The 20,928-nt window shown below is 39.5% G+C and overlaps 3 protein-coding genes across 4 annotated transcripts; 1 reads left to right on the forward strand and 2 right to left on the reverse strand.

Annotated features, from left to right (window-relative positions):
• Positions 1 to 596: 596 nt before the first annotated feature.
• On the forward strand, positions 597 to 7,172 carry kcnk4a (potassium channel, subfamily K, member 4a). 2 transcript variants are annotated; one of them, XM_027017350.2, is made up of 9 exons: positions 597 to 673; positions 1,547 to 1,661; positions 1,819 to 2,066; positions 2,251 to 2,365; positions 2,512 to 2,672; positions 2,963 to 3,149; positions 4,677 to 4,813; positions 5,291 to 5,568; positions 5,697 to 7,172. In XM_027017350.2, exons 3-9 carry the CDS (start codon positions 1,878 to 1,880, stop codon positions 6,247 to 6,249), a joined length of 1,620 nt encoding a protein of 539 aa, XP_026873151.2. In that variant the 5' UTR covers positions 597 to 673; positions 1,547 to 1,661; positions 1,819 to 1,877; the 3' UTR covers positions 6,250 to 7,172. The 2 variants fall into 2 exon arrangements, with proteins under 2 accessions (XP_026873151.2, XP_026873162.2); XM_027017361.2 differs by having other exon boundaries at positions 1,863 to 2,066.
• Positions 7,173 to 9,581: 2,409 nt separating this feature from the next.
• On the reverse strand, positions 9,582 to 13,777 carry tgfb5 (transforming growth factor, beta 5). The gene is made up of 7 exons (XM_027016994.2): positions 13,274 to 13,777; positions 12,703 to 12,866; positions 12,365 to 12,497; positions 12,087 to 12,197; positions 11,760 to 11,937; positions 10,434 to 10,587; positions 9,582 to 10,255 (listed from the first exon to the last, which is right to left on the reverse strand). Exons 1-7 carry the CDS (start codon positions 13,620 to 13,622, stop codon positions 10,097 to 10,099), a joined length of 1,248 nt encoding a protein of 415 aa, XP_026872795.2. The 5' UTR covers positions 13,623 to 13,777; the 3' UTR covers positions 9,582 to 10,096.
• A 2,735-nt stretch (positions 13,778 to 16,512) lies between these two features.
• On the reverse strand, positions 16,513 to 20,760 carry trmt112 (tRNA methyltransferase subunit 11-2). The gene is made up of 4 exons (XM_027016559.2): positions 20,582 to 20,760; positions 20,164 to 20,265; positions 17,610 to 17,702; positions 16,513 to 17,273 (listed from the first exon to the last, which is right to left on the reverse strand). The coding sequence occupies exons 1-4, from the start codon at positions 20,654 to 20,656 to the stop codon at positions 17,172 to 17,174; spliced, it is 372 nt and encodes a 123-aa protein (XP_026872360.2). The 5' UTR covers positions 20,657 to 20,760; the 3' UTR covers positions 16,513 to 17,171.
• Between the last annotated feature and the right edge of the window lie 168 nt (positions 20,761 to 20,928).

Consider the following 20,928-nt stretch of genomic DNA (forward strand, 5'->3'; position numbering starts at 1 on the left):
TCAGCACTACAGAATCATGAGCATTGACAAGCTCATGTTACTATAGTACATTGCCCAAGGATCAAATATTTCAAAAGAAGACTAACAACATTTAATAGGCTAATAGCTGGAATATGACATCTAGAAATTATGGGGAGTGCTGGGGACCCACTGCTGTTTATAGTTTCAGGCTTTTACTTCCAACACACAACTCAATGTCTTCGAGCAGGGAAAATGTCAATGTTTAGAGTAATTATTTCCCAGAGTTAAGAGGCCCTGCTCTAGTGAACATTTAATGTCTGTAAAAATTAATAAGAGAAATTCAGAATAAAATAAGGGGTATATGAGGACATGGATTGGATAGTCAAATTGTAATATGTGAATCTATCTCCATGAATCTATCCTTCTGTCTTGTTTTCTTTCTCGTAGTCTCTCCCTGTCTTCAGAACTCTTCAGAATTCTCGTCTCTTCTTCTTCATCTTCTTCTTCCTCACTCTCTCTCTCTCTCTCTCTCTCTCTCTCTCTGTGTCTCTCTCTCTCTGTTTTCTGTCCTTCGTTCTCTGTACTATCTCACCTCTTACACTGGCAGCTGATGTAAGGGTTTGGGAATGGGGAAACACACTTGCTCTCTTGTTGCAGAGAGGGAACTCCGGACTGTCATTGCTGGAATCTCACATTTTTGCATTTCATTGAGGTAAGCAATGTGCCCTAAATATGAGAAGTGATGAGTTTAATTTCTTTTTTTGTTAAATATTTTAAAGGAAAAAGTAGATCTGCTCCTCTATCATAGTCCTTTGACAAAAAGGGTTTTGTGTACAGGTGTACTTTTTCTACTTTAAGGTTCAAGAGTGCAGCTAAATATCCCCTTACTAAATATATTTGTCTGACACTGTGATGGTTGAGTGTGATAGCTCTTTGTGCTCTAAGGAATATTGATGCAGTAATACTGAGATATTCAAGGTGTGTCAATAGTTTGGCACATACTGACTTTAGATACATGTATAAACTAACTTGACCAAATGAGTAATGCTTAATTTCTGACTTCTTGCTTTCTTTTGCTGTGAAGTTCAGTAAGCTATCCATTCTAATATATAAATATATTTGTTGACTGCTGATATGTTAAAATAGTTTAGCATTTTAAATTACAAGGATATAAAATGAAAAGCTGTTACAGTAATAACAAGTGTTCTGTTAAAACATGTGCTTTAGCAACAAGAAAATGGATCATTAATCCTAACCATTGCTTATCTTGTGATGATTTGAAATAATTTGATCTGACCTCTTTAAGGTTTTTTAATTGATTTTTGAACCTTTGCAATCTGCTGTTTCTTGTTCCCATATGTACCATGCATGCAGGTTGCTCTGTGCAAACGTGTCGAATGCCCTGCTGTGCGTCAAGGCGCTGTCACCAGCCTTTAGAACACTGTGTTTACACAGACCTCTGCCAGAGGCTCTGTTACTATGGCGTCATTTGTTGCGCTTCGGGCTGTTATGCTTATGATGATCTGTCTCGTGTCTGCCGTGTGCAGCCCAATAGGTCTGCTTTCTCTGCCGCTGTGTTCCGCAGGCTGTAGCGGGTCCCAGAGAAGGAGGTTGACTGTGTGGAGGCGAGAGAGAGATGACTGATGGCTGCAATGAAGGAGGACGAGATCACCAACTGGGATGACAGTGCAGAGTCATAGGTGACCTGACCTGTGCTCTCACACTTCAGCTCTGTCTCATACTTAAACTGCCACGCACACAGTGCACTTGGTCTTCCTCAGTTGCCTGCTTAGGTTTCCACCTTAACTATGTCAGGCAGGAAAAGACAGCACTTAGCGATCACCTCTCCATCCACAGTTCATTCATGTGGGCCTACTAGAGGACGTGTCCTACTCCAAAAGGTGGGCTGAGGAACCATGCGCTGCTCCACATTGGTGATGATCCTGGCTGCTGTGCTGCTGTACCTGGTGATGGGGGCACTGGTGTTTGGCTGGCTGGAAGCCTCCCGGGAGGAATGGGCTTACGGGCAGCTGCTCAACTCTCGCCTCGCCTTCCTGAACAACCACACTTGTGTTCAAGAAAACAGTCTCAGTGAATTCACTCAGGTACATTTGCACGCATAGCTAATCATTACTGTCCTACAGTGCCAGACCTGCAATATAACATTTAATCTGAGCATATGTATGTAAATGAACAACACAGACACATACAGACAAACAAAATTGTGTTAGCAGTAGCATCTGAAACCCACTATATACAACCATCTCTTTTCTATACTTTTTCCTGCAGAAAGTGGTTGATGCAATCGAGGCTGGTGTGGATGCTAGAAGCACAGCCAATTTCACCAGCAGGTGGGATCTATCCAATGCCTTCTTCTTCTGTGGGACCATCCTCACCACAATTGGTGAGACAGTGGAACAGCTTTACCTTAATCACTGGCTATCCCTTTGGGAAGCGGAGACTTAGTACCTTTGCTGTGGCACTGAGAGGTTGTAAGTCAAATAGCAATAAAAGGTCTGTCTCCTGTCCTTTGCACTTTGCACCATTCAGGTTTTGGGAATCTTTCCCCAAAGACAGAAGGAGGGCAGTTATTTTGTATATTCTACGCTCTGGTGGGGATTCCCATGTTTGGAATTCTCTTAGCTGGTGTGGGGGATCACCTGGGCAACATGCTCAGGAGGGCAGTAGCAAAGATAGAGGACCTGTTCCTGGTAAGGGCAGTGTATTTCTCATCTAATTTCACAGCTTAATTTTCTTTACAAACTACTTGCTGAGTTTGTTTTTTTTCACATAAGAACACTGGCAATTTTACAAGAATTTTACAAGGCTACAAAATGTGCTGATTATCCTTTAATGATTACAAGATTACAACCATTATGTTCCAGGGCAAAACCAGCAACATTAAGTCCAAGGCAACACTGAAACTTGACTGGTTTCTGTTCCAGGAGTTCAAAGATTTGTTTGGATAATATTTCTTTCCTGTAATCTTCCCAAATAATAGCAGAAGGGCGTGAGCCACACCAGCATACGGGTCATATCTGCTGTATTCTCCATTCTGATTGGTTGTTTGATCTTCATCGCCTTGCCAACCGTTGTGTTTCAAGAAGTGGAAAAGTGGACTCTTCTTGAGGCAGGATACTTTGTTGTAATCACACTGACAACTGTTGGCTTTGGTGACTATGTAGCAGGTACTCTATTATCATTTTAATGTTATTTGGGGGGAGGATATTGCATTTACATTAGGTTTGCAGGAAGTTATTTTCTTCCACAATGCACAACATTCTCTAATTTAACTAATGTCCACCAGTAATCTGTGGAAGACAAATTGCAATAGCTATCAAAAATGTGAATATGTACAAGATGCTGCCCCTTAAGACAAACCAAATCCACCGATCATGTGCTAATCATGCAGCTGCTTGGTGGCTGAGTAGTGAGCAGCAGAGTTTTAAAGAGAGAACTGCATATGAGCAGCCTACAATTGCTTTAGCATTTGTGTTGTGCGTACTGGACCTAAAGTGAGTAACTGGTGTTTGTCTAGTGAATATATACTAGCTAAATACCAGTATATATTGTGTAATATGGAATATTAGATTGTGTGATCTGCCGTTAAATTTCACTTCCTCTCCTTATTTCTGGAAGTATTTCCATGTAGGAGAGAGTGAGGTTAGATGAGCTAATTTCTATTTAAGTTGACCTATAGCCAAGGGAATATAAGACAGGAATAAACTTACTGCATACAACACAAGTTCAGGATGTATGCCATCGTTTGAATCCTTATTAGTGTACCTATTTCAAATAGATAACAGAATATGGGGACAATGCAAACTAATTTTAGGGCCATATGACAAAAATTGTGAATGGTTGTCCATATACGAGTGATGGGTCAACTTACCCACTGGCTCATCTTACCCAATTCTTCCCTATAGTTGGTTTAGTACTGACCTGTTTATAATTGAAGTGAAGTGAAGTGAAGTGAAACATTGTTTATTGATATTAGTTGTTAAGCTATTCATGTTCATAGCTTGTATTATTTCAGGCCACAACATAACTCCGTTGTCACTACCATGCATGAAATTCAAATGGCATTGCAAGCTTAGTAAATTTTCAAGTTTACCAAGTATTCTGTGTTTTGACTAACATGCCATGATGATGGCCACATACACCTGACCAGTGTAGAAAACGGAAGCTATAACAAAATAATAATTGTACTGTCACTCAAATTAATGTTTAAATTAGTTTTGTGTGTTTAGTCTGTTTTTGACAAATAAAATATGCTCAAAATATAAGTGTAGTGATGAGAGTATGTAACCAAAAGTGTATAAAAAGAACATTACATTAATTACATTAATTACTGCACAGTGAAAAGGCAACCAGTTGAATGAATAAATAAAACATCTCTAAAGCCTAAAATCTGCCTTAGTTACTGAGGCTAGATTATTTATGATGTTATCATATATATGTATTATTAACATGATATCAATATTCATTTATTGAATATTGCTATTATCATCAATTCTGGTATACCGTGACAATCCTAAATGAGACAAATGTATTTTAGTCTTCAGCAGTTCCAAACTTGAATAGTTGAATAAAGCTGGATAAATAGTTACAAACTTACTGACTACTTCATCAGATACTTAAGGCCCTGTAGCCTAAATAAGCATTTAGTCTGAAAGGTAGACCAGGCACAAACGTGTCCTTCCTCTGACTCCTAGATAACCGGAGAGAAGGCATCCCAATGTACAAGCCTCTGGTGTGGCTGTGGATTGTGTTCGGCTTGGCCTACTTCGCTTCTATCCTCACAATGATAGGCAACTGGCTCAGGGTGCTCTCCAAGAAAACCAGGGCAGAGGTCGGTGTAAAAATGTGTGTGTGTGTGTGTCTGTGTCTGTGTGTGTGTGTGTGTGTGTGTGTGTGTGTGTGTGTGTGTGGGCGCAAGTACAAACATGCAAAGTTAGCTAATGCTGACTTGAAATGCATTTATTGTGACTTGATTTCATTGTGACTAACTAACTACTCATAGTGAATGTGCTTTACTTGCACCATGCATGACCATATTTTAAACATTAACCTCTCTGATGTTTTCTGTGTCACTCCTACTCAGTGAATGAGCTATAAAATCGTTTACAGTACACCTACATATATTGGTATAGTCTGAATATTTGTATCCCTATATGTATTTTGCTGAACAAAACTTAATGTCAAAAACGAATGACCCTTATAAGAACAAAACATAGAATTTGAACTGCTTAAGTGTAAATAATGTTGAAATATGTAATAAAACAAATTTTCCATTTATTTTCACTATTGCTCCCTCTCTTGTCCTAAGATGGAAGAGCTGAGAGCCCATGCCACTGACTGGACCCAGAACATCCAGAACATGTCTATGGACTTCCGCATCCCAGTCCCTCTGGACTTGAATGACCCCTTTCAGCTCCAGCGCAGACGCAGGAAGAGGTGCCACCGTGGGGCCCATCATCGGCACCCCAGGCCGCCAGTGGACGGGCTTCCTCATGCTGTCTCTCTGGAGGCAGAGGCCATCAGGGAAAATGGGCATTTGTTTGTGAGCTGGCCGGGTTCCCGATATAACACTGGATCCGATACTCGGTGGGGTTGGCGTCTCCATTTTTTTCTTCATATTAATATATAGTATTTTTGCATTACTTTTTTGTAAAAGTGCAGGTAAGTGTGTCTGCTTAATAACAGTGTTATAATATGATGTGGCCTTTACCTAGATTATATACAAGCTACGGGATAAGATCGGGATCAAGGCTAACATCAGGACACGGATCAAAGGTTGTCTCACGAGCTGAGCTGGGGCTTCAGTCTAAGCCTGCATCAAGGTCTGCATCCAGATCAGTTTCAGAATCAGATTCCAGATCTGAGACACCGTCGGAATCCTGGTCTGAATCAGATTGGAATTCGCAGGAATCTGGGTCGGGGACGGAAGCTGGGGGCAATCTGGCAAGCGAGGGGGACGTGCCATCTGACTTGGTGGAGAGCTGTTCACATCTTCCGCTTCCGTCTTCCTCATGCCCCTCTTCTCCCCCATGCCCTTCTCTCCTGGACTTCTTTGGTGAGAACCTGGCATACATTGACGAGTCCTCAGATACTCTGAGTGACCGCATCAAACCAGCTGGGACTGGACTAAACCGACCACGCAAGCCAAAGCGGAGAAGCATGAGGAGGCAGCTTCCTTACACAGGTCCTCTTGGACTATACACAGAGTACAGCAATGAACTTCAACCTCCATCATATCCCCCAACACCTCCTCCACTTAAAGACTGATTCCAGATCAGTAGCCACTCTTTCCAGGAATTGTGGCACTTGAGTTTATAAACCCCCATCTGACCATAACCTCAAAACACAGAGTGGGCAGCCATAAATTAATACTAATCAGGTAACAAAGAACCAGTGTGTTAACAAACAAATATGTGACTCTTTGACTTACCGCATAGTGGTGATCTGAAAATGATGTTAACAATTATTGTTAAATAATCTTTACACTGACATGTCTGATGCCATAAATACAGTGCAGCATTGCATAATTCTATGGAGAGATTAAAACTCTACTAAATGTATACATATGAAAATATATACATATTGTTTACAATTAACTTTCAAATATGTCAGCTGCCTTGCCATGATCATGGATATCTGAAAAACTCATGCTCACATAATCAAGACCTGTAAGATCCTGACACCATCTGGCTCATTGAAGTTTAGTTTAAAAAGTCTACACAGTTACTGAAATATGATGTGCCATATATACACTCCACAACATGTTACTAAAAATAACTGCAGTTTTGTCTACACCTTTAAGTTTCTTGTGAAGATATTATTTATAATTCCTGATGATTTTTGTGATATAGTATCTTTTAATGACTCTGGGTGTTTGTTTGAGAATATATTATTATTATTATTAGTTGGTTTTCTAATCTGTACTTCAACAAATTTATTTTAAAGCAGTTCATGACAAGGATGTTTTTACTCTGAACCCTGTATGAAAAAAATGTCTCCCTCATGTGGCTGGATGACGAGGTTAATTGGACAGTTCTCAAATGTGTCCAGATTTGTCAGACATCTTAATATTACACCTGGGTAATGATCATTTAGTATTTCAGTTTGGAACTTGATTGAACCCGTAAATCTGCTGGATATGTTTATTCTTTAGCTGGAGGACTGCCTTGCAAATTAAACACACACCTACCTACACGGAAACACTCTCAAACAGTGACTTGATTCTTTACATCCTTTCTCATAGATTTACTCAAACCTGCATTTTAGTGTGTACACAAAACATGACCGAGATTGCGGAACGCAAACAACATGCCATGCCAGCTGTCTGAGTACTTAAGCTCTGCTGTATAGATGAGCTTTCAGAATGGCCAAGGTGGAGAGTGAGAAAATGAGAGAAAAACTGTTACAGGCCAGGTCCAGGAAAGGTTTTTGTATGCTCCCTGGAAAGCCTGGCTGCAGAGATAAGTGCCGGGTGCACATAGTAAAGGGGGTATTTAGAGTGAAGAGGACAAACACATGATGGTGGTTTAGGAAGGAGCCATGCCAGGCTGAGCTCCCCTAATTTCTACCTCTGAGGGCCCACAGTGTAGCCCCACCTAACACTGTCTCCCTGCACCCTGAGCACTGGGTATCAGGGCCTGTGCACACTTTATTGTCACTTGCAGAAAATCAATTCTTATCCACTTGTGACCGTTTCTTTCTCACTCTTCCCCATTTGTTTTCTCGTCTTTTCACTGCAGAGGGTGGTGCATGTCTCAGGCCATTTTTCATGTCACACAGATCATAAGCGAACATTTAACCTTCCCCTCATTTAGAACTTCCTGATCCCCTGTGCAAACATTAACCAAGTCCAGACAATTTTGATTTGGGTTAAGAAAAATGGTGTATTTGTTACAAAAGACAGAATTGTATAATCATAATTGACATAAATATCAAGCATGTTGAAAACTTGTTTTGATATAATTTTAAAAAAATATATAAAATATATACATACTGTTTACAGTACATGTAAAAATATACAGTGTAAATTTGTAATACAAAGAAAAAGGTTAACATGTCCACATATCCTTATACACACCTTATATGGTGGTGCTACATCCATTTTGAGGTCTTCATATACTGTTCTATTTGTACTTTTCATATTATATGACAGGAATATTTTGGAAAGTCACTGAATTAAAACTATCAATCAGTTACATGATGGGTGCACTTAGGCAATCTATACAGCATGTATCAACCCAAATAAGACTATCTGAATAGTTACTGAACTGTAATTAAGTGTGAACCTATTCCTTATACTGTCTCTGTAGGCATTTCAATTTAAACTGTTCGACCAAACCTTATTTAACCACAATTTCATTACAATACCCCTTAATAAGACTCCCGTGTGAATCTGGACTGCTCTGGTTTACTTTGTGGCATAGGGAGGCTGCAGGAAGGATCACAGGAAGGACCCGTGGGTGCTTGATGGACATGTTATTAAATTTCAGCACAAAACCCTCCGTAACCTGTCTGGAACAGTGCCAGATGAGCTGTTTCAGATTGGCCTAATCACATTCTTTGACATACATTACTTAAGAAGTCAATCTCTAGTCTGTAAGTGTAAACTTTTTTTCTGTAAACTTTTGTTTACAGACATGCACAGATCACTGGGTTGTGAATCACGTTGACTTTGCTTCGAGACAGTATTTTGGTTTATTCGATTTATTTGCCATTTATATAACACCACATCTCAGACTCCTTTTTGGGTTAAAAAGTTGTTTTCGTTTGGCTTGAAATCGGAGGCATTCACGGTCTTAAACCCTGGCAGCCAGACACAGAATGCCTCTCATTTCCCAGCGGTCGTCCTAACAGGACTAAAATTGTAACAGTTCAAACAACGTAATGTCTCCTTCAAAAACAAACACTGGCAAGTATTGGCAAGACATATAGGAAACGATTTTGGAGGGTACAGTAAAACATTATCAGTTTAGAAGGGAGAGAAAAACAAGACGACGCAATATGTTGGCCAAGATAAATTGTCTCCCACAAACCCAAAATTACATTACTCAGCAATATAGACTATACCAGTAGACGTGGACGACGCCGCTGCATCGCTTAATAAAATACAGTAGTACGTAACTTGCGCCAATGTTTCAAGGATGTTTCCGTACAATCTGGAATAGACGGTGTAAAAGAGACTGCGTAAAATGCATTCAAACCTACGTTTCCTCCAACGTTTCCGTTGCTTTTTTCCCCCTGCTGTGTCACCGCAAACCCTGAACCCCAGGCGTTTAAATCTGGCGTTTCGTGAGTGGTCGGTGTCTGGAAATCGTTCACATCCTGTTTACGCCAAAGATTTTCAAGTCTTGACCGCATCTGACTGGCGAGTCGAGAAACAAATCAGCTTAATTTTTTTTTTTTAAAGAAAGGGTTGCACTTTAGTATCACGTATGAAACTGGTCTTTACCAATTTTCTACCTTTCCAGTTAATTTTCTAGCGTTTTGGTTAGGAAGATTTAGAAAACGAATTTTGTTAATAAACAAGTTAATAGATGTCCACAGTTAGGTAAAATCCATTGTGTAGTCTCGTCAATAAAAAGAGCCAAGAACCACCTATCTAATAAAACGTTATTGTATTTGGTACACAAACATATACAACCCTTATCTGGCTGGGAAAATATTTACATTTGCTATAATCAAACAAAATATAAGCCATTCTACAAACTTCTCTTGCATACTCAGGTGACATAAAAAGTCTGTTTTTTTACCCTCTTTCTTTTTTTAGACCACCACTTCCTGAATACTTTATTTTTACTGTTGTAAAAGTATTAGACTAAAAAATATGACAAAAGACTGAATAAGACTGAATACCATCATGTAGGCCTACTTGAAAGATTAATTTTGAGAAAGGTAGCTTCTTAGCAGTTCTCAAGTAATGCTCTGCAACTCTGCATCAACTCAAAGCAAGTGAAACCTGAGAAACGCCTGCACAACAAGGTCTCAAATAGATTTACTAGCTCTCCCTGCTATCAGATATTGTCCATACTGTCAATTGCATCACTCCTCCCATCTCCTAGGGGCCACCTGAAAGCTCCATCTCGTTAGTGTCCCCCTGCTCGCATACCTACAGCAGTCAGCGGCATTTACAAGATTTGACGACCATGTTGGAAAGCTGCTCCACTCGGGGTGTCCGACCCAGGAAATAAACAATAGTGAGGGGCTCCAGGTCCTGGGGCACACAGCAGGGTGATGCTGAGGCCTCAGGATTCATTTTGTTATAGAGTGGCAGAATCTAGGCGAGACATAGGGAGAGACACAAATCACTAAACATCCGCAATAACTAGAGGGTAAGTAAGAGGATGGTAGAGTGCGTTTCAGAATTTCTTTAATATTTCTTATAACACAATACTCGGTACAGAAAGACAAGTCTTCATTCAATTGAATTAATATAAAGCACTTTGTTCACATACCATATTGTAGTGATTATCTGCGCTCCACAAGTAGGGACAGTTCCCTGCGCAGAAATTTGCTCGGTATCCTTTCGGCTCATGGATCCATTTCCAATTTAGATCCCGACGGAAGTCAATATATAGAGACCTCAAACAGCAGCTTTGGTCTGCATTCCTGTCAGAAAATTGATGAGAGAACTGACAAGTCAAAGCTTCCAGTAAATCTATTTTTATTTGCCAATTTCTGCTTTTGCACTTGAATAGTCTATAAGTACTGCCTCCATACTGCGCTGTGCCTAGTACCAACATTGCCACTAAGATTAATATGATTATTACTACATTTGTAAACTGAGTTTCAGCTAGATAGAAAATACAACAAATTCTAGGAATTAATTCCATCCAGGGCAGATGGAATGCCTTTATTTTTGTCATATATACATGTACAATACACAAACAAAGAAATGCATAGAGCAGGGTCAGCCAGTGTGCAGCTCCCTGGAGCCAAGAGTGTTAAGGGCCTTGCTTAAAGGTCCAACAGTTGCATGGTAGAGCCAGGATTCGAACTTACTAGACAACCATTTATTTTTAATTTATCTTTTATGTTTTCTATTTATTATTTACTTATCTATATATGTATTATCTTTGTCATTTTTGCTTATTCTTTCTCTTCATACTGATGTGCAAAATATGATATTACGGATATTACAGTATGTGAGTGTGGAATGGAAATCTATGAAAATGTATTCGCTTTGGTCTATCTATCAAACAAACAAACAAATGCCTACCATAACGTCTTGCTGCATCTTATTAATGCATCTTGTTAATATTCACATCTATTTGCTCCTATCTTTTTCTACACCTCTTTTTCAGTACCTGTGATCAACAGACCACTAGTTTTGGATGTGTCTTTATCTGAGTACAACAAACCTGATTTTAGATTGGCACTGAGATACTGAAATGGTACAGTGATTATATAAAATACTGCCTCCCAACTCTTTTTCTCCAGGCTAATTTGCAAGGGAAAAAAAAAACAAATCAAAAGCAGACTCTGCTCACATTCTCATTTTCATTGTGAGGATTTCTAAGCAGTCTGCCCTAATGTTCCCTTACTGAGTACAGTTTATACCAGAATAAGAAGGCACATGCAAAGAAAGGTTTATGCACATCTGGGTGGTTTTTTCCACACTTAAATACAAGACACTCCCTAAGCAGGTCACTACATGCAAAACACTGGATACCCTGTATGTCAGTTAGTTTACAGTAGAACAGGGTACAGTAGCTCTTTCATACACCCTGCCACACACATAACGATATGGTGTGTGTGTTTTTATGCCTTTCCGATGCTACCTTGAGCATGTTGTAGTGTCACTGGCTGCTCTCCTCTTGCGGTGCTTTTTGTTAGGGTTCTCCAAACGGTCAGTGGGTAGCAGCGTTAGTATGAGGTGCGGCGTTTTAGTACTAAACTCCACCTGGCCTTTTGTCAGACCTGGCCGCCTGTTCTGGCGAACCAGGTCATCATCAACACCTGCACATTAGAAAAGGAAAGAGACTGATTCAATTCCATTTACTATAAAATACTGTCAGCACTTTGAGTGACCATTTCTGACTGAGCTGGAAGCAGAAAACATAGGTTATAGGTGAAATGAGACTAAAATAAAGAAAGAAAAGCGGGACCTGCAAATCGAGCTTCCAGCTCCTCACTTTTGTTGAACAGGATATTATTTGTAGATGGAACGAATGTGCAGCATGGACAATGAACGCTGAGCTTCAGTCCCAGATTCTTCTCTGAGTGGGAGGATAATGACAGTAAATGACTGACTCTGAGTATTTCCATTCTCTAATGTTATTCATAGATTTCTAAAGGAGAACAGTTCAAGCAGTTCTCACTTGACAACACAGAGGAATAATTAAAATTGTTTGCTGATGCGGTGTGGCTTCATGAACCTTCTGACCTTGAAAAGCCATCCACTCCTTCAATGTCTCTGTAACATCAACAGACAGCCATGCCCCTTTGGCTTGGGGCTGTACTGTTCTTGAATCGATGTACCTCTGAGAAGGAGCCGTAACATCATCAGATTTCAAAATCTGGATGGATGGATGAATGGATGGATTAATAGATGAATCGACAGACAGACAGACAGACAGACAGACAGACAGACACTGTTAGTAGATGCAAAAATATTTTACACAAAAGACTTTGGTAATTATGCAACCATTTACTTCAAACTGCAGTTAATGTTGATAAGTCCAAGCTTGTGTGTAGCAGCTAAGGTACACTATATTAACTCACCTGGTATATTTCCACTCGTTGTTCTGTGACGCGCGCCCGTGCGTTTTGCACTCTGAAGATGCGAAATTCCGCCTTGACAAGTGTGCTTGAATTTCTTTCTACATTGGTTAGGTCGAACCTCACCACTCTGAAGTATGGATTCTGGGGCACTGTGTTTATCGCGTCTGCGGACAACAGGAGCATTCTATTAAAGTCTGGGTGGTTTTCAGACGACTCACCTCAAAGAGAAAAAAAATCACAGACAGTGCCAAAACAACTAACAAACGCCCCTGAGCTTCCCAGAAACCCTTTGAATCATAAGGTTCTAGGTCAATATCTGGTTGACCAAACAAACATGAATAAAATAATTTCAGTCACAAATTATAAACCTGTAGCATTATCTACAACACTAGGCTGGCGTGTTGACAAATTAAGATAGATAAATATGCATCTTGGTAAACCAGCTGGGTATTTTCACTGTATACCGAAATTAGAAACACTATTTGTAATGATCCTGAAAAGAATGGCCTACAGTTCCTTTTCACTTTTGGAATTTATGACAATTTAAAAGTCAAAAACAGTTTTTACTTACTAGTGTCCGCGCGCTGAGGAAGCACATCCACACGCTGGACCTCCTTTGCGTAATAATCCTCCTCGCTACTCTCCCGGTCGCAAGAAGACTCGGCCTGGCGCACACGTTCCTTCAGAAGCTCCTTAGTGCTGTTGTACAGTAACATTACCTCAACGGGTAGCGACTCTGGTGGAGGACTGGAGGCAGGATCGGGTGGTGCGCGAAGGCGCAGCTTGCTGAGGATTTGCCCTCGCACCGCCTCTATCCTCTTTGATTTGTGGTCGTCCAAGTCATAAGACTGACAAGTAGAAAATCCCTCTGCCGAAACCAATAGTTTTAGAATAAGCAGTATGAGATTGATGAACCACATGACTGAAAGGGTGACAAAAACGTCTGCAGCGTCTCAAAAGGAAAAAGGACCCAAATGCTGAATTCCTTCGCAGCGCAATTCACCGCAGTTCGGTGAATATACCGTTCTCCTCGGATAGGTTAAACGCAAAGTGCGTAGGATGTGCTGACTCCCGCGTGCACCTGGTGACTGATCCGCGTGGCGTTCAGATACAGGTTTTATCTTCTTTAGCGCTCCACGCAATGTGGCTTACGTTGCTCCGCGTGAGACGCTCACATGGTAGCCCATGTTAATTTGAGAAGCAAAATGAAATTAAGAGATGCTAAATCACCGAAGTAAACTTTGCATCATTTAGACTACATCACCTTAGGACCCTTCATGAAAAATAACTTTTGCGCATTTTAAGGTAAGCTACAAAGTTTATACTGATCCTCATTATAAATTATTCCTACATGCTATTGAAATAAAGTATGTAGGTATTACAAAAGGCTAATTTTTCCTTTCCTGTGCATTATGCTGAGCAGTTCTTTGTTTGATTAACTCTAAATATTTTGCTTCCGGAGATGTAATAAACAGAACTTGCTCGGCAGACTCTCGGCAGAGAGTGTTTCGAAGAGAAGCCGAATGTGGTGTCGAAGTAATGGTTAGAATTCTTGCGGTTCTTCTCGGAGCTTTGTGAGGGAACGCTATTTTAGTTAACTTTCTTTTTAATGTCACTCTCCAGTTACTTTGCCATGACACACAATACGTTCCAGACGGATCTGACCGTTTAATATTGTCCAGAATCAGCCTCAGGTCAGGTTTAACATCTTCAACTAAATAAGAACCACAACGTTACCTCATATGTAGTTATCCAGGAACAGCCTACTGAAGGAACATATAATAATGATCGTATGCAAAGAAATTGCAAGCATTGCAACAAACAATTCGTCCTAGAAAAACTTTAGACCTACTATTCGGGGAATGAGACATTAGAAAAGGACAGTGCTTTTACAAGACTTTAGAAGAAACTGCAAAATACTTAGATCAGTCTCGGCAAAATCTACGCACGCACGCACGCACGCACACGCACACACACACACGCACACACACACACACACACACACACACACACACACACACACACACACACACACACACACACACACAGGTAAAAAAATCACTAAGGAAGGACTGAAGCAGAATGAATCTTTCCATAACGCTAGCAGTTTGTTTTGAAACAGTTTATGCAGATACCCACTGCACGGTTAAACCCAGGAAGGCTGCAGTTATTCCACCTTTATCCCGCAGCTTGCTTGACGCTGTCTGCTTCTAGACAGTAAAAGATCAACTACATCTTGGCAAATCTATATAAAAAACATAACCTAGGTGCTGCTGCAGTATAATTAACAGCAGACTATACAATGTCACAGTCAAACAGCTATAGTGGTGAGGCAAAAAGAAGTCCCATCTAAAATTTGCTTTCCGAAATACGATCTTTACACGGTCTTATATTTTCTATCTGCTTCACATCGGATTATGATTTTGACCTTACATTTTGCTTTGACGCTATAATGATTAATATACTTTCTAATTTAGTCCTTTTATTTCGGCTACACCCTGTCTTTAGTTTCCTCTCCCTCCCGTCTCTCACCTCCAATCTCATTGTTAATTACAACTTTAGGGCAGCTTTCCACCTCTCCCATTATAACCCTATTATAATTTCAGTGAGAGGCTGTAATTGAATTTGTAGCGACAGGCAGTAGGGTAACACTGAAAGTGCTTCGTAAATGTACAAGGAAGTACTTTTGCAGAGTAGCTGGTACCACTGTACGAAAATACTTTTTCCTGTTCAAATATGACTTAAGAATTTGAGCGTTTATTTAAGACTAGCGTTTAGGAAAGAAAAATGCTTACGTGGATCTTAGTGGTTTGGCGACATCTAGTGCTGGTAAGGGAAGGAGAGGCAAAAGTTGAATCTCCGGTGGTTGGTAGCGGTATTGCAATGCGATGTTTAAAAATAGCGCACCCCCCCCCCCCCCCCCCCCCCCCAACATATGCGCTTTTTTTTCCCTAGACCACCCGTAATATAAATATAGTCTTTAACGTGCCACGTCACCCTCCTCTCCCAGTTATTCATGCAGACTTCGCCATCTTAGGTTCTAAGACACTTTACAAATAAATAACGGGCCAGCAGCAAAAGAAAGACTAAGAATATGAAGCAATTGGTGAACTACAACTGGTGCAAATCGTGAACGGGGGCATATACTGATCTTATTTTCAAATATGTGAACTTTGCTATGCTTGTCAAGTTGTTGCTGAGAGCTAATTTCTTGATGATGGCAATGTGAATAAGAAATCATCTTTACTCAGTGAGTGTTCTTCCAAACCAACACACGAGTACAAAGATGACAGAGAACAATATTTTCACCACTATTGATTGGCATAATCCTATATATCAACTTGTGAATAAAAACAAACATCAGATATTGTTCATTGTTCATACTTTTGTTCATTTTTATAGATAACAGTATGTCCTACAGTGTAAGAAAACCACGTAAGTCTATTTACAACAACTCAATAAACATTTGAGGCAAGTAAAGATTTCAGAATTGGTAGGCACTTACTGTCATTTACTTCTCAACTATGTTAGACCTCACAGCTTCAATAAAACCTAAGAAAATTAATGAATAAACGAACAAACCAAAAAAGCAAAAGGGAAAGCCCGTAAATCTGACTTTTCACTGAACCATTCCTTGAATATTACAGCACCAACTAATGCAAGCACATGAAACCCTGAGTTCTCTAAATATGTCTGAAGTATTTTGGTGAGGTTGAGCATTCTGAACTGCAAGGAGCCTTTGAACCACTGGGAACCACTCGAGTGGATCGGTGGGTTCTGCAAAAAGTGTGGTTTGTGTAAACACATGACTTTTGCTTAAGACTGAAATTTATTTCTCACAAACCTTTTAAAAATATTTCATCTACAAAGATACTTTCCATGTGTAAATGACTGTTTGCAACTTAGTAAGAATTAGTGAACTCTCCTTGATGGTAAACGAAGGCAGATTATTACACTCGAGAAAAACAAATAATCCACCTTTAGAGCACAGTTTTCCCTCTGTCTCGAAACACAATGATTTAGAATGTTTTAGAATGATTTAGAATGTTATTATAAAGCTGTAACTGTACCCCATCTACATTTTTATCTAATGAATCTATTGCATTTGGCAAAAATCATTTTTCTGAGAAGGCATTTTTCTTAAAGATATCAATACAAGCGTATTCATTACAAATGTTCAAATTATTTGCAACTGTCAGTAACAAACCTGATTAACAAATCATCAAATATTAAATGCAATTTTGCAACATTTACAGTTTATTTCAAAAATATTCATAAAGAATAATAATCAAAGACAAACAACAGTTAACAGAACATTAGCAATAAAAGGCTTAAATGCAAAAATGACAAATACTATTTGGATTACTGATGGCTTTTCTGGCAAAGTCCAACCCTACTCTTTTGTAATCCGATATATCAGCGATGCTGTATCTGTTTGTTACTGAAAGAAACAGGAGTAGGTAAGTTGTCTATGACTCATCTTCATTGAGGAGCATGTTAGGGACTCCCTTAGAGATGGGGAATTGTCTGCCAGACTCAGGGCATTGCAGACACCCTTCAATTACCTCCACCTAAGGAGGAAAAGAAAAAAATATCCCTGTTAATATTACTCAATAGCAGAGTTGACAAACAGAATATAATTCACTTAGTTTCCTGTAGGTAATATCTTAAGAGTGATCATTAACCTAAGACAAATTATTTTGTCAGGTTATTCCAAAATAAGTGCATAGCAGCCTGGTGTTATAAAAATAATGTATTCTTAATGTCACAAACACACCTTTCACACTTCACTCAGACTGGCTTGTGGAAATATCCACCAAACCTGTTGCAATCATTAAGTACTTTGGGATAATTTATAAAAACACAGGAATGTGAAACTTGTAACTGTTGAGTACAGTTCCTCTCACCTCCAGCAGAACCCGGTGCACTTTCCGTAAGAACTCTTCATTATTCTCATAGTTTGATATGGGCGCGTTGGGCAAGTCTTGCAAGTATCCCAGCTATAGAAATGATTGACTGGATCAGCACTGTCATAGACACATTCAAAAACAGTGATGCTGTCTCTAGGTAGGAACACTGGGCCTCACGCAGGAGCATTTTCGTACGTTTACCATAAAAGTCAGCTTGTACAACTGTGCCAGGTCTGATTCATCAAATGCTTGTACAAGAGTGGGTGTTCGTGAAAACTGTGGTTTAGTATATTTGACTATCCAGAAATGCCTTATAAGTAGAGCTGGGTGATGTAGCAAAAATATGATCATATTTTTCCCCATATTGATCAATATAGATAATTATCACAATATATCATTCCATAATGCTGCCAGCTTGAAGAGAATCTTGCAAATAACTGAAAATAGTTGATGAGCAATACAAGAATATAATGTACACATTTAACTGTGCAATCAGTTTAAACTTTAACAAAAAGTAATATAAATTAGATGCAGGTTTCACATCACTCAAATGTTTTCAATATAGAAATTTGAGTAAAAATTGCAAAATGTAAACCCTATTAACCAGTCATGATGCTACATGTGTGCGTGTTATATAACTGAAACTCCTCTCGTCATATCCTTGCTTATTTTTAATTGCTTTTCATATGGGGGTAATGGCCGCAAAAGACGACACGATTTATTGTTGTTTTGGTACAGCAAGTGCAGCTAAAATGTGGATGGTGTAACATTGGCAGCAATTTCACACTGTTGGTGTGGATGCTCTGTAAAAGATTTGTTGTTGTTCCTATCTTGGTTTGCGCAGACCAATGACCTATTTCGCAGGCCATCATAATCTGTGCTTCATTACTTTTCTGATATCCAAGCCACTTCCACATAACTGATATTGTGATAACTTTTTTGTCAACACTTTCATCAGCTTCAGCAAAATATCATGAGTTCACCTTCACTTCCGTGCCCCTCGCTGGCTCCACTCATTGTTCTTTTCTAGTTTTCCCAGCTTTCTTCAGCTCTGGTAGGGCAAACAATGCTTTGCGGCAGGAAATAGATGTGCACTTTGATGTGCAATCCAAAACTGACTGACTGGCTGTTGTCACATTTATTTCTGCTGTGATAGAATTTATGTCAATAACGATGTTAAGCCTTTGACATTTTTACTGGATAAGTATAGATGTAACAGTCTATCGCAATCCTGTTCTGAGACTGTTTTAATCACCCAGCACTACTTATAGGGTTAAATGACTAAGTGACCTGTCCACTGTGTCAGTCAGGGCCATTCATTTAAAAAATAACAATAAATTAAATTGACCATATAACTATTTCTCAATCTCTTTATTAAAATACAACCAGAAAATACAGGAAATGTATATTCAGTATTTAAAAAAAGAAAAACCTTCAGAAAAAAAAGCTTCTATAGGCTACAGTGGCAAGTATTTAATGACCTCACACTTGCGTAATAGCAGGAACCTGGCTCTCTAAATGGAATGGTACCAGAACATTACTTAAAAAAACTCTTCCCAAAAGAGTTCAATTTGCACTTAATGCCAAGGGAAAACACATGACACACCACTATTTTCTTCAGCAAATTGTGTTTCTTAAAATTGTATATACATATTTCCTTATTTTTGGTTTGTATCTTAAGTGAATTGGAAATATATGTTCATTATTATACCAAAGCTAATGGTGGCCTAAGACTTTTGCACAGAATTCCAAAAGTGGTTGGATAGCTCAGTGCGTTACACCACTGACTTTGGTATGGGGGGTTCAAATCCTGACCAGGACGTCTCCAGTGTGGTCCCTTAGGCAATGTCCGTAACACTACCAAAAAGCATAAACCTGAGGAGGAGCAGGAACAAGCATGGTATCGCATGTACTACTGAATAGTGCAGTGAGTTGCACCACTCACTTTGGTATGGGGGGTTCAAATCCTGACTAGGGCTTCTCCTGTCTACCCCACTAACACAGAGTTCAAAACAGGTAGATGGTGATTGCAACATCAGGACCAACTAGTGATAGATGGTGATTGTAACATCAGGACCAAGGAAAACGAGAAGCTTGAAAAATACTAAGGGTAGAGGGCTTTTAGTCAGTGGTGTCTGGTCACTGAGCTATCCAGTGGTACATACCATGCTGGTTCCTGCACCTCCTCAGGTTTCTGCTTTTTGAGGTCTTTACCAGATTTGGAAAGTTTAGGTGGCAGTGGTTCCTGTAATCATCAGTGCACTAGACACATGCACAGCCCAAATTTGTCAAGCCACAACTGGCAAGACGAATGACGTGTTTGGTCATTGTTTGGGATGTTGAACTTTCACTTGCAATGCAGGATGCTCTCTTGCAAGGATTGCCATCATAAATATCATTAAAAATTCAATAAAATACAATATTTTTAGTTAAACGCTAATTTTCAAATTTGGATTATTCAAAATGTGTTCTTGTTTTAAGAGAAAATTCTAGATGAATGCAGAAAAATTCTTGGTGAATGCAGAAAATTATCTTAAATGGAAAATCTCACCCCTTCGGCTGCTTGGATCAAAGCACTCCACTCCAGTTTCGGAATCATTCGGCTCACAAACTGAGGCTGGAACTCCACTTCATTTACTTTGACTTCCGTTGCCTTGGGAAAGGAGAGAACCCACAACAGGACTACATCTATAATTCTACCTTTAAAACCGTAATCCAGGTAGCCATCTGTCATAAGGAGATGCCACTTGGCAGTATGGGGTGCAACAGTAACATAAATTCACAATTATTTAAGACATATCGAATCAGCGATGTCATAACAAATGATGGACTACTACGGACGTAGATTATAGCTAAGCAACCTAGCTAGGTACGTCTCCAGTAGCCTATTATTGTTTAGATTAGTTAGTTATTAGTTAACTACTAGACATCTAGCTACAAATCTGAAATCCACGCCGACGCTATCTTACCTTAATCAAGAGAGGGTATCCTTTAGTCACACCTTTCACGTGCGATGTCAACATATTATGCGTTAATAGCTTCATTTCAGTAATGCCTAAGAAAAAAAAACTAGCAAATATCGCAATAACAAACGAGCAATGGCCACTTGCTAAATTTTAGCTCTTCACGTGTCCTCCTTCTTCTCTGATTAAACATGGCGACTACGACTACACTTATGGAACATATCGCCACCCACTGGATATAAATAAGACTCCCTTGAAGCAAATAATTTCGGATTCTGAGTAGCATTCACAATATACTGAGAACAGTTATTACGAAAGTCATTAATCTCGTATCAGAAACACCTCAATACATA

This window comes from Electrophorus electricus, chromosome 12 (assembly GCF_013358815.1).
Source record: "Electrophorus electricus isolate fEleEle1 chromosome 12, fEleEle1.pri, whole genome shotgun sequence".
Taxonomy (NCBI): Eukaryota; Metazoa; Chordata; class Actinopteri; order Gymnotiformes; family Gymnotidae; genus Electrophorus; species Electrophorus electricus.

Excerpts from the sequence above, each read along its gene's own strand:
- kcnk4a (XM_027017350.2), top strand. The coding sequence starts at position 1,878 with ATGCGCTGCTCCACATTGGTGATGATCCTGGCTGCTGTGCTGCTGTAC. Across the intron at positions 3,150-4,676 it reads CTTTGGTGACTATGTAGCAG|ATAACCGGAGAGAAGGCATC; the intron begins GTACTCTATTAT and ends TCTGACTCCTAG. Across the intron at positions 4,814-5,290 it reads CCAAGAAAACCAGGGCAGAG|ATGGAAGAGCTGAGAGCCCA; the intron begins GTCGGTGTAAAA and ends TCTTGTCCTAAG.
- tgfb5 (XM_027016994.2), bottom strand. The coding sequence starts at position 13,622 with ATGTGGTTCATCAATCTCATACTGCTTATTCTAAAACTATTGGTTTCG. Across the intron at positions 12,498-12,702 it reads AACGAGTGGAAATATACCAG|ATTTTGAAATCTGATGATGT; the intron begins GTGAGTTAATAT and ends CCATCCATCCAG. Across the intron at positions 12,198-12,364 it reads GGAGTGGATGGCTTTTCAAG|AGAAGAATCTGGGACTGAAG; the intron begins GTCAGAAGGTTC and ends CCTCCCACTCAG.
- trmt112 (XM_027016559.2), bottom strand. The coding sequence starts at position 20,656 with ATGAAGCTATTAACGCATAATATGTTGACATCGCACGTGAAAGGTGTG. Across the intron at positions 20,266-20,581 it reads GATACCCTCTCTTGATTAAG|GCAACGGAAGTCAAAGTAAA; the intron begins GTAAGATAGCGT and ends TCCTTTCCCAAG. Across the intron at positions 17,703-20,163 it reads TGATCCAAGCAGCCGAAGGG|CTGGGATACTTGCAAGACTT; the intron begins GTGAGATTTTCC and ends TCATTTCTATAG.